This window comes from Sander lucioperca, chromosome 8, assembly GCF_008315115.2.
Source record: "Sander lucioperca isolate FBNREF2018 chromosome 8, SLUC_FBN_1.2, whole genome shotgun sequence".
In the NCBI taxonomy this organism is placed as follows: domain Eukaryota; kingdom Metazoa; phylum Chordata; class Actinopteri; order Perciformes; family Percidae; genus Sander; species Sander lucioperca.
The window spans coordinates 12,663,953-12,679,377 of NC_050180.1; the positions used below are offsets into that span (position 1 = coordinate 12,663,953).

The 15,425-nt window shown below is 41.9% G+C and overlaps 1 protein-coding gene across 1 annotated transcript in view; it reads right to left on the reverse strand.

Moving 5' to 3' along the window:
- The window catches only part of ranbp2 (RAN binding protein 2), a 30,330-nt gene that overhangs the window by 7,211 nt on the left and 7,694 nt on the right, over nucleotides 1-15,425 (reverse strand). The window contains exons 7-21 of the mRNA XM_036004577.1: nucleotides 14,639-14,834; nucleotides 14,307-14,447; nucleotides 13,858-14,017; nucleotides 11,616-11,797; nucleotides 10,948-11,144; nucleotides 9,184-9,307; nucleotides 8,226-8,387; nucleotides 7,566-7,703; nucleotides 7,032-7,163; nucleotides 6,726-6,956; nucleotides 6,478-6,561; nucleotides 5,872-6,013; nucleotides 5,662-5,756; nucleotides 1,086-5,562; nucleotides 488-565 (exon numbers count right to left, since the gene is read on the reverse strand). Coding sequence (XP_035860470.1) covers nucleotides 488-565; nucleotides 1,086-5,562; nucleotides 5,662-5,756; nucleotides 5,872-6,013; nucleotides 6,478-6,561; nucleotides 6,726-6,956; nucleotides 7,032-7,163; nucleotides 7,566-7,703; nucleotides 8,226-8,387; nucleotides 9,184-9,307; nucleotides 10,948-11,144; nucleotides 11,616-11,797; nucleotides 13,858-14,017; nucleotides 14,307-14,447; nucleotides 14,639-14,834 — 6,539 coding nt within the window. The remainder of the gene's footprint in view (nucleotides 1-487; nucleotides 566-1,085; nucleotides 5,563-5,661; nucleotides 5,757-5,871; nucleotides 6,014-6,477; nucleotides 6,562-6,725; nucleotides 6,957-7,031; nucleotides 7,164-7,565; nucleotides 7,704-8,225; nucleotides 8,388-9,183; nucleotides 9,308-10,947; nucleotides 11,145-11,615; nucleotides 11,798-13,857; nucleotides 14,018-14,306; nucleotides 14,448-14,638; nucleotides 14,835-15,425) is intronic.

Sequence of the window (15,425 nt, forward strand, 5' to 3'; positions counted from 1 at the left end):
AAGTAACTATTGAATCATTTAGACAAAGATATCAAAATGAGAATTTCATCATGACATAATTATATCAAATTAAGATGATACATTATATTGATTTACCACTCAGCCATAACAAAGGGGCTTGGAGAAACTGATTCTAAAAGATAATATAGATTTAAATGTAGAGTTTAAACTCATTTTTATGAGTTGCCCTTTATCAATTATTTAACTGCATAACACACTATTTCCACCATGACCCTGATGAATTAGCAGATATAGTCGCTGCTGTGTGAGACACTTGCATTTTGGGACACTAGGTGCTACTTGAGCATTTTAATAATTACTAAAGTTCTTTGTAGAATAAAAACTGCACATCACACTGGACATACACACACATTAGCTTCAATGTTTTCTTTCCCACTCCGTGCATCCAGGTTATTTCTGTCTAGTTGTAAGGGCCAGCCAGGTGACAGCTGAGAAGTGTTAACACACACTGCAGTGATTAGAGTACCTGGGGGTTCAAATTGGGTGGTTGATGTGCTGGTCCAAAAAGCCATTGGGTTATCTTTGAAAAGCCTAAAATCCAGCCCTAAAGGATGATGGGTTTTTGGGCGAAGAGAAACTAATCGTGAGGCTTGTATCATAATCATAAAACACGGCCAAAAAGTGTTAAAATGAAGGAAAATGTGGTGTGTGTGTGTGTGTATATATGTATGTATATAGTAAATGTGTGTATATGAGTGTATGTATTCAATGTGTTCCCTAAAACTTCCTATAGATAATTTACTGTATACAACTTTACTTAAAACAGAATATTTTAATATAATAGAACCAAATAATTAAACAATATTTTTGCATATAATGTAGTGGCTACATGGGGAGGAAATTGTAAATCAGGAATTGTAATACGAATTCTGTCCTAAATACTTCTGAGAAGGGTCTTGGCTGGGTGAACTAAGAAGATTATGTAGCAATGAGATGCAGATGAAACAAGACAAGTAAAACTCAAATAAACAAAAACAGTCGTGATACGCATTCAAACAAATAAATAAAAAAATAAGAGTATATATATTGTACACATATTAAGATATATATATCATTTTTTTTACCTTTCTCTGGGACTTTGAATGCAGGTGTTGCAGGTAAAGCCTTGGCAAGATGTCCAGAATCTTTGGCTTTTGAACTGGATGCAGATTCTTCAGTCTCAGAGTGTAATTTAGGAGAGACAAAGCCAAAAAACTTCTGAAGGCTTTGAGTGCCAAAGACAAACTTAGGGGGTGATACCACTGTCTTTGAGGGGTTGACTGGACTTGGAGATAAGGCGGCACCTGGCTTACTTTCGGGTGAAAGCTCTGTACGTTCCTTTGTGGTCTCTTCCAGAACAGCGATGGCTGCCTTCCCACACACAGCAGTCTGTGCAGATGCTGAAGGTCCACTGTCTTGAAGTGTGGCAACCCTGGATGTCACTTGAGTCATGAGTTCCTCTTTTTCTTGGGCAACCTTGGCCTCTTCAAATACCTGTTTGAATGCATTTGCAGTGTCCTGTAGCTTGAATCTCACAGCCAACTGCTCAATGTTACCCTCTGCTACTTCAGCAAAGTCTAAGGCACTCCAGACCCAGGCCTTCTCCGCACCTTTCATGGGTTCCAGCTTCATGGCTGCTGTAATCCTGTGGTTGGCACAGATCTTTAGTACCTGGTCTCTCCTCATTATCAACCTGACTCGTTTGGTGTCATAATTCTGTAAGACCTTGAGGTCTCCAATGCCCCTCTCCTTCCACTGACTCAGTCCTTTATCATAGCGATACAGTTTGGCCCTGTGATTGAAAACCACCTGCTCATTTTCCTCTCCTGTAGAAATCTCCACCAGATCAGGCAAGGGGACCACAGGTTCAAAGTACTGGCCATCCCGCTCTTCATCCTGGGTTACATCCTGCTCATCATCAGTACCCACTGAGGCTCTGCTTTGGTCAAGCTTAGCAGGAGACTTGGAGGGGCTGATGCCAGGTTGGAAACTGAAGTTGAATCCACCAGTGGATTCTCCAAAGCGGAAAAGGTTCTTTCTCAGGGGGCTGCTGGCGATAGGAGAGGCATAGACTGATGAGTCAGCAGTATCATCTAAAGCCTCTTCTCTTAGGTCGTAGTTATCCCACTCCAAGGTGGGGCCGGTGGTTTCACAGTGAGACTTGATTACAAGGTTTGAAACATTGCTGGATGTTGTAATGTCTCCCTGGCTGTCATCATCTTTGATCTTGGTTTTCTCGTCTGTCAAAAACGATTTCAGATCTTTTAAACCAGACTTCATTTCCTCTGCTTTCTGAATGAGGCGTGCTGTTCTGCCTGAGTCAACAAGCTTGTGGGGGGTTTGTAGGGGGATGTCCAAGAGAAGTCTCTGACACTCTTCAAACTTCTCCTTAAACTCCTCAGCAAGCTCTCGGGTTTTAAACTTAGCAGCTAACTGTTCAAGTTTAGCATCTCCATCAGAGAAGTCATTGGCCAGCCAAATCCATGCTTTGTCTGAGCCTGCCAGCGGCTTAAGATTCATGGTGGTGGTGATCCAGTGGTTGGCACAAACCTTCAGAACTTGCTCTCTTCTCATCAGCACCCTTAGCCTGCCATTAGAGTTGTTTTTCAGGAATTTAAGGAGTCCTACACCACGCTCTTTCCACTGACTGGTGTCCAAGTCAAATCTGAAAAGTTTGACACGCTGAGAATAAAGAACCTGTTCATCCTCCTCCCCTGTCACCAGGTCTACCCTATCAGGCATCTGGACCACTGGTTCAAACTGGATATCATCATTTTCCTCTGTTTTATACATGTCGTCTTCCTCCAGCTCATTTGTGGCAACTGTCTTGGTGGGGGTTAAGAACACCTGCTCACCAGCCCCAGAGAAACCTTTGAAATTGGGGTTGTCCTGGCCATACTGGAAGTCTCCTTTAGAGGACTTTGCCAAGTCTGCAAAACTAAACGTACTGGTTTTTCCAGTAATTAATGGATTTTGATCGTGCTCCGTTTGGCCCTCTGAGGGTATCAACAGATTTTCTTTCTCCTTGTGTTTGTCAGCTATGCTTTTCAGAAAACTGGAGGCTGACCCTGATGGAGGCGTTTGATTATCAGTTGAGGGACTTTCTTGAGCAGTTGAGGGAGTTTCTTGAGCAGAGTCCTGAATGCCAAACTTAAAGCCACCAGCTGGAATGGGCATTGAGAAAGAGAAGCCTGAAGCACTTGTGGTACTAGATCCAGACTGAGGAGATTCAAACTTAAAAGAAGCAGCTGAGCTTTTCTCTTTGTTTTGACCAAACTGAAAAGTGCTGCCAGTTTCAAAAGGCATTGTAAATCCAGTTCCAGCAGGCTGGCTTGATGAACTCTTGCTTCCAAATGTAAAGCTGAACGTTGAGGCCGAGGGAGCTGTGCTGACTGTGCTTTTAGAATTGGGGTTTGGTGTCTGACAGGCCACACACTTATTGGCAGAGGCATCGTTTCTCACCAGACAAGTGTCACAATCCCATTCCCCATGCTTCTTGGAAAATAAGGCTTCTAAAGAGGGAGTATGTGGGGAACGGCAGGAAACACATTCAGTAGCTGATGCATTATTTCTGACCAGGCAGGCATCGCAGTCCCACTGCCCATCCTTTTTTGGCAAATCAGCCCCAAATCCTGACACTGCTGGCAGCTTTGATGTTACTGGAGCCCCCTCTGTTGATTTAGCCACAGGTTTGCGGGTTCCGCAGGCAACACAATTGTCAGCAGAGGCTTCATTTCTTACTTCACATACATCACAGTCCCACTGCCCGGGCTTCTTGCTAAACTGGGCACCAAACCCAGTTCCAACATCAGATAAAAAGGATGAATCTGGTACATCTGCAGCTGGTGCAGTTTGTGCTGTTGCAGTTGTTTTAGTTGATGCTTTAAGAGCTTTACACGAAACACAACTGTCTGCAGAGACCTCATTTCTTACTTCGCATACATCACAGTCCCACTGCCCTGGCTTCTTGCCAAACTGAGCCCCAAACCCAGAACCAAACGCACTGGTTACTGCGTCAGCAGGTTTTGAGGTGCTGGTGCCAAATGTAAAGGAGGTTTTACCTCCAAAAGCACCAAATCCAGTAAATGTAGAGCCAGAACTACTGGGTTTTGTTGAATCAGTCCCAAATTTGAAAGTAAAGAGACTGGCTTTGGTTTCACCAGCAGCCTTAATGTCTGGCTTGGATGAAGAATTTGGATGTGCACTTTGACAAGCGGCACACTGCATATCCATGGGTTTGTTTCTTACACAGCACAGAGTACATTCCCATTCCCCATCTTTAAGCGCAAACTGGGCTGCCAGAGATTCAGAACCTTTTAAGCTTTCCTCTTTCTTCTCCTGTTGATCATGCTTTTCTGTTGATTTGAGCACAATTCCCTGGGCTTCCTCAAACTTAGCTTTGAAAAGTGATGCCTCATCTGCTGTTTTGAAGCGGATGGCCAGCTGTTCAGGCTTAGGTGCTTCATCAGCATAATCAATGGCATTCCAGACCCAGGATTTGTCAGAGCCAGCATTTGGTTTCAGTAGCATATCGGCATTGATGTAGTGGTTTGCACAGATCTTAAGGACCTGTTCCCTTCTCATTAGGAGGCGGACCTTCCCTTTAGCACTGTGTTTTAGGATTTTAACATTGCCAATGCCCCGCTCTTTCCACTCTTTTGTGTCTGTGTCAAATCGATACAGCTTGGCCCTGTTGCAAAACATTTCCTCTTCCTCTTCCTCACCCGTTTTCACATCTACTTTATCAGGAAGGGGTACAATAGGTTCAAAGTGAGGACCATCTTCATCCTCCTCAACATGAGTGCTGTCATTGTCGCTCTCCGCTGCTCTTTCTTCTGATGCAGACGTGGCAACCCCGAACACTGGCTTGGAAACATCCCCAAATTTAAATGGCTGCTCCACCTTTCCAAAAACACTTCCTGTGCTCGGTGCAGAATCAGCAAAGGAGAAACCAGTAACACTTTTATTGCCAAAGGTGAAGATGCCAGTTTGGCTGGGGGGCTGCTCTTGGGCTAGAGGCTTCTCTGGGACAGTATCTGTTTTAGTGGGAATGTCTGACGTAAGAAGACCAAGCAGACTTTCACTGTGCTTGGCCTGGGAAGCTGGGAAAGTGAAATCTCCATCATTGGATTTAAAGTTGGAGTTGAATTTAAAAGCAGCTGAAGGTGTTGACTGGGCGAATACCCCTGCTCCAAAACTAGGCACTTTGGGGACTTCAACGGGTGTCTGCTGGCTGAAGGAGAGCTTTCCAAAGTCCATAGGCTTCCCCTCAATGCTCTTTGGTGGCTGAACAGGGACTACAGATGGCTTGGTGAAGTAGCCAGGTTCAGGCAGGGGAGGGTTAGTGGTTTGTTGGGTTACACTCTGCCCATAATATTCTTCACTATATGGGGAAAGAAGGCTCGTGGCTGGTGATTCAAACCGAAGAGGGGCACCAAAGACCGGTTCTTGAGGAGGGTATATGCACGTTGGGGCTGTCTGCAATGGAGGAGTATGAGTGGGCTGCTGGTAGGCATACATATGCTGCTGAGGTGGCATACGGTTCATACTATACATTGGGCCCTGTGTAAAGAGAAAATCAAAAAAAAAAAAATCAAATGCCATTCGATACACTCTGAAAAAGTTTATTATTGTGAACTAGTGTTAAACAGTGGTAATTACCTTAGTGGGGGTTACATTTGCTGCTGTGCGCAGGAGATACTGAGAGTTATAAGCTGGAGACTGGTTGTAGTACACAGAGGGGGCTGTGGTGGCAACTTAAAAAAAGATAGAAATGTATAAAGATTTTTGTTAAATTTATAAACTATTTCTATAGGCAAAAATATGGAACTATACATTTAAACATGCTTCGGTTCTATGTGGTGCGCTGACCTGTTAGGGGGGCCCCATGGTAGGACTGGACTGGGGTAAAGGGCTCCTGTAGGCCCTCGGCCCCATAGCTCTCCCCATACATCTTGTGATGAGGTGAGCCTGCGTTTCCTGAAGAGTTGTGTCTCAGATCATGAACCTCATTCTGCAAAACACAGATCTTAATGAGAGGACTCAATTTGACATCTTTACAGAATATTAAACTAACACTAAAAGAAGAATAAGTACAATATAACCATCATATACTGAGTCATTATGTTAATTATTGTAAGCTGAAAAAATAGCTGGGATATTTCTATTAATAGACCTTTATTTGTAATTCTAAATACACTATCACATAAAGTAAATCTAATCCCATGCTCCCATTTCATTTACTGCTGTAAACTCAAAACACTTCCTCCATATTTACCTTCGTTATGATAGATTCAGTGTAATGTACGCATCTATTTCAGTACAAAAACACAAGTCATACCATACTCACCACTCTACTGCTTTGAGTTTCTTTCTTAAACTTTAACACTGTTCTCACTCACTAATGCATTCCTTCTAAGTGGAATCAGTGTGAAATTGTGTGGAATAAAAAAAAAAAGTTTAATCTCTTATCCTGACCTTGAGGGCTTCAACTTGCTGACACAGCATTTGGAGGAGACTTTTCTGGTCCTCCACCCAATGAGGCGGTGCCTTGGGAGAAATCTGAACGACAGAAATGGAAAGAAATTATTAGAAATTATGAAAAGTCACTAATTTCTGTTGTAAATCGATAGCTATGTGATAAATACAAGGAAACACTTAATATTTAGATGTTGTAAATAAATCTCTTATGGTCTTCTGAATGAGAACCAATAACCTGAACCTACCAGGTGTCTTTTGGAAGGAGAGATGATGCTTTTGTTAGGAGAGGGAGTAGAAAACTTTATGTGGGATATGGTGGCAGAGGTGTCTGTGGGATGAGCAGGGCTGGAGTGGGCCGGTCCTCCTCGACCCTCCTCCTCCTTCTCCTCCTCTTCATCCATAGCCTCCCCACTCTCGCCCAGCTGCTGGTTCACTTCATTCAGGAGGTCCACAACTTCCTCCATAGAGACAGGCAGCTGGGACACGTGTAATACATGGTTATACAGCTGCAGAATTGTTCACATTAACAAGTAAAAGTAAATGGGACTTACCCTCTCAATGTCATCTGCATTAGCATTGTAGATCTTGGACAGGTAGGTCCTAAACTTTCTCAGAAAAGTGATGCACCTGTCTTGGGTCTCCTCAACCCCGTTACTGGCCTCCTCCGATAGCCGTTGGTAGATCTGCCAAAGAAACACAGCACATTAGATAAAGTAAATAAAGGCATACAGGTGTCAAACCTCATGCCATAAAAACAGTTTATTTGCAGAACATCAGCTACTGGCAATTGATAAGTTCCCAAGACCAATGGCAAATGCACGCTAATTATGCCTAAACTTTCACAATGTTCATTATATTATATATAATGTATATATTTTTGGCAATACACTTTTTCCGGCTTTATAAGGAACTGTTGGACCACTAGCTGCCATGAATCAGAGTAGAGGGGTTTTTAAATCTGTAAACAAAAATCATCTTTAGTGCACATCTATAAAAACCAATGATTATACAGGGACATCTATTGTTTAATTCAAATGGTAAAGGGAACTTATCCCAACTATATTGTAAAGAACTGTATGACTTACCTGTGCCAAATGCCAGATGGATGACATGTTATCGATGGTTTCCAATGTAGCGATTGCCTCCTCTGTTTTTCCTTCAATGTCAAGGAGTACCGCATATGCTATCTTGGCTTCCTCTTCATAGCCCTTCACAGAAGAAATCTGAAAAAGAACATGGCCATTAACACATACAATTTGTAAGCCAACTTGGTACAATTTGGAATGGTAATTTGGCAAATTCTTCATTCATACTTATTAGGTATGCCAATTTACTTTTTTTTTCTCTGATAGCCAACTCTTATGTGTTATATTAATATGTTCCGTGTCTGCGGACAGCTGCAGACCTGTACCAATCGGTGAAAATTGTTATTGTCCGTTAATTATTGACATCCCTAATACTTTAATTATGAACTAATAAAAGCAAGTAATAAAAGCAATACACCACAATGTGTAAACACTAAGATAAAGCACATTATTCATAAAACAGGTGCTAATGTAAAAATAGCTTATAAGAGGTAAGTTCAAAAATGATGTTTATTTGCAGGCAGAACCAACAAGCCTCACCAACTTTAGACTCAAGACTACACTGCCTCAGGATTCGAGAGTAGACACAAGCAGCGTCCACCGATCACAACTTGTATCCAAAATTTAAAAAGGAAAGAAAAACTTGACAACCATATTAACCTGAATATCTTTGGAGGGAAAGTGCATGAAGAGGGGGTCAAGAGGTTCTGGTATACTGCGTCTGTTTTTGATCTTTTCCAACAGTGGAAGTACAACTTTCCAGTAGTGGACACTGCGGCCGATGTACTCCTTCTGGTCGTAGTAAGAGTTCACTCCATCACCCTGGGTTATTAAACATAAAAGGTTGCTCAGCATCAGGAAGAGAAGGTAAGTCTGCCACATTAGCTTAATGCAAGACAGACATTAACAAGGTAAGACAAACACTTCATGCACTTTTGACACAAGCAGTTTCTTCAGCTGTTACAAATTCTACTATGAAACAAATGGACACATAGTCAGAGAACTAGCACATGTGGCTGTTTGGACATCGTATTCTTGATAACATTTAACAGTTGTAGGATAAGTGACAGAAAGTAGCAGGTGGAAAGGCACGTGTGTCTGTGCAGTTATTTGGAAAGGTGCCGAGTTATCCAAGTGTTATTTTTCAGGCCGTGCTGCACGTCTATGTGTACATGATTGCCAGCCACAACTGAGCCGGAATCCCTTCTAGCTGATCATCTTAGTCATCATATTGACATATTCATATTGATGTTCATGCAGCACATTCAGCTGTCCATCACGCCTTGTTGTGCTTTCCCTTTGTGCTAAGACAGTTCTACAGTATGATGCTTTCGTGCACATTACCCAATAATCTAAAATTGTGAAAGCATTATGCAGTTCATAAAGGCAAAGCAATAATGTGTGTAATTGAACTTGATGCTTTAGTTATCAATTACAATTTTAGTTAGCAAGTACAGTGTTTTGAGTGAATTTGAGTTTGGCATACTGTAAAAATATAGTTAAGCAACTACAGTATATCAGTATTTCCCTGCAACTCCATCTGCTCATTAAGCAACCCCAACTGAGGTCAAGACCCAAAGATTGAAAATGCATCTTTTCTTTCAGTGTGTGTATGTACCGTCTGGCTAAGACACTGCGCCCAGTTGATAGCCAGCGCTGGTTGGAGCCCATGTTTCTCTCCAGCCCTCAGAGTGCTCAGTCCATGCTGCACAATCATCCGCAGTTTGGCTGACATGCCAGGACTACAAGGAGACGCACAATAAGGAGACATTCAACAAAAACACTGAATACTAGGACACAAAATATGTACACTAAAATGAGCAAGTGCCCAATTTGTCCCGTTTGTGTGACTTATTGTGATTAAGTGAGTGTGGTGGACTTTCCAGCTTACAAACTCATGCTATGTAAATTGAGACAGTGGTACCCCAGGTCTCATTCAAGTCAGTGTCCAACATAACCTCATAACCTTTCCAGGCAGAGTAGTTGTTCAACTTTGTGCCTCCATAGATACTGGGAGACTCAGCAGCTGTATGATAAGACTAACCCTGCCAAGCCATAGAGAAAGTAAAGACATAACACATTTTGTCTGTGTTGAGATATTTGGGCACCCCGTTTAGCTGAACCTTTCAAGATTCAGCTAAACGTAATGCCTCCAGCATGAGTTTAAATACACCTTCAGGAAGGCAGGAACGTCAGAGAGTTGGGACGGCGCTAGGGCTAGGCGATATATTGATATTTTGCCTTATATCGATATATTTTCAAATGAGATTAGACAATACCGTTCATATCGATATGGTTTAATGTTGCATTACATGACCATGAATTTCTTCTGTAAAGCAGTGTCTGCGTTTGCTTTTCTCCTCTCACTGTCCACGCAGCCCTGCCCACACACACACACACACACACACACACACACACACACACACACACACACACACTCTCTGCACTGCCCCGCCTCCTGTGGAGCTGCCGCCACGGCGATAAACACGGAAAAACAGTATTACTGGATGCAACTAACTTCAGTCCAATGGGTAATAGCGTGTGAGACTGTACTTGCTGGAGCCAGTGACCCACTGCTACATTATCATAGTTAATAGGAATGCAGCGCTGTGACGATACAGACATTAAATACACAAGACATTTGTAACACCGCTGACCCGCCGAAGCGTATTCAACTCACGCTGGAGCCGTTCATAATGAGTCAGCCGTAGGGGTGGGAATCACCAGAGGCCTTACGATACGATATCATCACGATACTTATGTCACGATACAATATTATTGCGATTTTAAACATATTGCAATATTCTGCGATGTATTGCAATTCATTACCTTTTTTCCAACTTCAAATATTTCACAATTTCAAATGATGTCCCCAAAAGGAAACTTTGTCAACGTCGGTTTTATCTAAAAAGATACATTTCTCTGTTTGTTCATCTAACTTCAATTGTATTGCTCCAAAATGGGATTGTCAAGCAGACAAACTAACCAACACATATATAATAAAAGATCGCTACTTGGCGTCTGTGTATCGATACTATGTAATATTGCGATACTATGCTGTATCGATTTTTTCCCCCACCCCTAGTCAGCCGTCACACCTTCAACACATCACGAGTCTCCTCAAAATCAGACCGGAGATGCAATTCACTCTGCCGTGGCGAGCCAGATGGCGGATTTTGTGGTCCCCTGGATGGAGTACTTCACGATTACAGTTTACGGTTACTGCTGCACCGCTTCCTAATTTCCCAAACTACGGAGTGACCCAAATCACAGAACGTGAACATCGCGACGGCCCTATAAAATATATTAACTTCAAACCAAATGTTCCATAAATTACAACTTACTGGCGTATTTTTTTTTTTTTAACACTAGTTTTACTCACGCTGCTCGTTTGTGAATGAGCCTGTAAATGGCATCCCACCACTCCCTCTGTCTGTCAGTGGTCAAGAGACGAAGAAGAGGAAGTGGGAGGCAGCGAGGCTCATAAAGCTGCTGTTGTTGCTGGTTCACTCCGCTGCTGATCTTCGCTGTCTCCTGGAGCTGACAGTGGCTACAGAACACCACACCATATAAAAACACCTGGATGGAGTAAACCAGATCAGAGAGTTTTACAGTTTGGTAGAAATGTTCTGCACTTCTGCAAGAACTGTGAGCAAAAGTGCAATTTATGAAAAAGTAATGCTCAGTAGTAAAAACACATTACATGAAACAACTTCTTACATCTGAGGAAGATAGTTAGAAAATTGTCTTTTTTTTCCCCTAACTTGTTAAATACGTGAGCCTGGGACAAAAAAGCTTACATTCTGTTGTGAGTTTTTGAACGCTTTAATCTTGCTAGAAAAAATGGTTGTTTATTTTAAATGGTATAAATACAGTTTCCTGTTATTTCACACCTCCAAATGCATAAATTAAATCTTTTATACATTTTGTAACATTCTTGGCATGTGCTGAATATCGGAGATGAGTGGAAAGACTACCTGTAAACTTCCTTGCAAAGCTTCATCTTGTGTAATGTGTTCCCACCAAACCAGCCCACATGGCTCCACCTACCTCCAGGTCGAGCAGGCAGATGGACTCTGGCGCGTTGGTGTCCAGTTTCGAGGTTTCCAGAGTAAGCCTAGGAAAGAGCTGCTGTAGCCAGTCCCGCAGGGCTGGTCTTTGGGCCAGAAGGGTCCACTGTAGTCCCAACCAGCTTAGATGTTGCAAGTCACCAGCATGAAGCAGGATGGAGCCTACAGATGAGGCAAGTTATTACTGACCAACGCATATATAATAAAAGATTATTTTAGATATTTGGCGTCTGTGTCGATACAGTATTGCCACAGAAAATATTGCGATACTATGCTGTATCGATTTTTTTGCCACCACTCTTAGTTATTACAGTGTAGGAGTAGTGCTGACTAATAAATCGTATTTTCATAGTCATTGCAATATGAACATGCATGAACACATCGCAAAAGACTGCCTGAAAAGTGATGAAGATTTTTTTTATTTAGAGATGGGTCGGAAACCCGTATTTAAAAAAAGGTCCTCGAGCTAAAGACTGTGGCATTTATCATTAAGCAACAGCCTCTCCCCTGATCTGTGTCAGAGCTGAGCTCCTCCACATACATACACTCAAAAACATAAACACACGGAGCGAAGACAGCAGATCAGAGAGGCCGCGGCGGAGCACTGAAGTAGGCTGAAGTGAAGATAGCTTGAGTTGAATTGTGACAAGCTTAAAATAAAAGCTGTCCGTATAAAGTCTAAAGGTGCTTACACACCAACCAGACGGCTGACCGTCGGCAGAAAAGGCAGTCGGACTGATCAGTCGGGTCCCCGAGGTCCAAAAAAATGCCTCAAAACACACTGAGCCGACTTGAGTGTACCCTCTGCGCGTAATACGTCTCCATAGCAGCAGGTGGCGCTTCTCTGTATTGTTTCCCAGAAAATGAAAACCGGCAGCTGATTGGACGAACGTGTCACATGGGTCTTTTTTCTCCAGAAATTCACAGCCAGACTGTCATGGCGGCTTGTTCAGAATACGATCTCATATTGTACTAAAATAGTTCACCGAAACGTGTTTCTGAAAACATTTTAAGCGAGAAATAGGCCATGCAGTTTCTGAATCTGTCTTCATTTCAGATCGACAAAGGTCAGTTTAAAAGTTTTTCGTCAGATTTTGAGAGGCTCATCTGCTCGCCATTTCCGGGTGAGTCCCGACTGCCCTGTCTCCGACTGAGCATGTCGGGTCGGCCAAAATGAATGCCGACAGCTCCTCCGACTGACGACGGCACGGAACACACCGAACAGACTCGAGTCACCGACCTCGCCAGACTGTCCAGCGGCCAATAATCGGCTCTGTATGTCAGCACCTTAACTGTTTCATAGTTTGCCACGTATCTTAAAATTAGCAAATTTTTGCTTCTGGCTGAGATGAACCATCCCCCCCTTTCCTTTAAACCCACATGGCTAATTATTATGCAAATCAATGACATCATGGGACTTTGGCGGTGAAGGTATAGTGAAGTACCTCAGCAGAAAAAGGACAGAGGACAGGATGATTGACTGATACTGACTGACGTCTGTAACAAATAAATCTCTTGAACATTATTTTTTTCTAAACATCACTCAGTATTTTGATGTCAGGAATATTTTTTTAATTGATATAGTTATATTTAATATATTCAATCATAACCCGGTTCTGAATTGAAAGACAGCAAGGCTGACATAGGAAATGTATAGTTAATATGCATACTTTACTATATTTGCTTATTTATCTCAAGTCATATTATCGTCGCAATATTAAACAATGTTATCGCACATCGCAGATTCTTCTTTTTTTGTGCAGGCCCATGTAGGAGTACTTACAATGTCAAAACAGTTGCTTGTTTGCAGAAAAGTCTTTTGGTGCCAAAGACTGAGTTATTCAATCAGAGTAAACAGTACTGTGCTGCACTTTTAGCCTTTTTAGCCGAACAGCTTTTACAAAGACGAAATGTATAAGGGCTATAACTAAATCGCAATTAATTGGTTAGGAAGTGTAAATTTGAAATATCATTGTGAATTGCAGCCTTACGTATGTTATGTATAGAAAGTGTTCTTTTAGTTCCTATGTCTACAACTGATTTACATTGTGGAATTACACATTTTGTTGTTAATGACAATAATTCATACAGAGGGACTCTGTACAAAACTAACTGCAACTGTTAATAAATGTGGACCTGAATAAAAAAAACTAAAACAAAAAAACAAAACTGAAGAGATTTTCAGGCTACTTAAGTGCTCAGGCAGATTAATGGTTTTGTACCAGCGTCCCATTTGGCGAGTTGAGAGAGCTCTGGAGCCATGGTGTTAATGGAACGAATGTCATCATTGGCAATAAAAGAAGATCCAGGGGAGGCCTGTGGTCCAAACAGGAGTTCAAACAGAGAGTCCTGACCACTAGGGTTCCCAAACGCCTCCACCACCTACGCAGAAAAAACTTAAAATGATGTTGGTTTCTAAACATATAAATGAAACATGAGTTTATCAGTGCTGTCTATGTCTGTTATGATGCAAAACATTAGTAATGTTGGTGTTAAGACTATAAAGACAAAGCAATAGTGCATATTTGTGTTGTAGCATAAAAGCTCAGTTTAACACAAACTTAAATTAATCCAATCAATTTACTACATTGCCCTTCAGTGATGTAGTTTTCACTCCAGCTTAAAAAGGCTATAACCTTTAAATAAACGGAAAAAGAACACATGGACAAACCTCTCTGATCAAGGTAGATGAATCAGTGCTCAGATTTAGCAACATGTGACCGGCCTGACTCTGTCGGTCGTTGGCCAGCAGCTCCAGAAGCTGTGGGCCTGACTGGTCTCTTTTGGTCACTTTAGCCTTTGGTCTGGGGACCTGGTGGAAGGCCAAAAAAACAGTTAATAAAAAAGAAAATAACCTACAAAATAATCACATTTGTTACATGTTTCTACTTTACCATCTTAAAAAGAGAATCGGTATTAACCAAAAGATTTAATTTATGAATGACTCCGGTAATAGGCAAGCCTCATTCCTGACAGGCAATCAGCTGGTTATTGTGTCAGTACCTGGTATGCCAGCAGGTAGCATAGTGCAGCCAGGTCAATGATGGCCCTCCAGGTCTGTAGGTGATTCTGAGCCAGCTTCAACAGCAGTGTGGCAGCATGCAGGTAAAGGTGACCTCTCATCTCCACAAACACCTCAAAAAGATCGTCTGTGTGGCGGCCAGCAATGCTGCTCAACATCTGCATAGATTGGTCAAAACTACACACAAAAACACAGTTTAATATCTAGCAATTTCCTGCAGTTGTGTAGATGCTTTAGTGGAATTAATGGAAACAAATGTAAAGGTGAGAAAAACACATTTAAAAATCTAAACCACCATGTTATGCTTCGTAAAATCAACTGCACCAATTTAAAGTCTTCCTGATTTGTAATGGTGGTTCTTTTAAGACACCTTCTATGATCAAGATGTAAACCAAAGGCTCACCCTGTGACCAAATTCAAAACAGAGTGGAACCTGCCGTTTGACTGGTCTTTTAATAGAAGGACTAAACAAAACTAGACAACTCAATCCGACTTATTCATGTTTTATGATGCTGTTTAAGGTTTGTTTATATCCATGTTTGGTAACACTCACATGTCTGGATGTTCAGCACACTAATTCTATAAAAATGTTTAATGCAAAGACATGTTTTATGTCTTGTGTAAGCGCAGACATTTTGACTTAAAAAACAGAATTGTGACCAGGATGCAAGGATGTACAAATACAACATAATGTACATACAGAAGCTGAGGGTTGGGGGAAATACAGCTTGTCTAAGGGATGTGTGTGCAAACAACCTAGGACCTCAA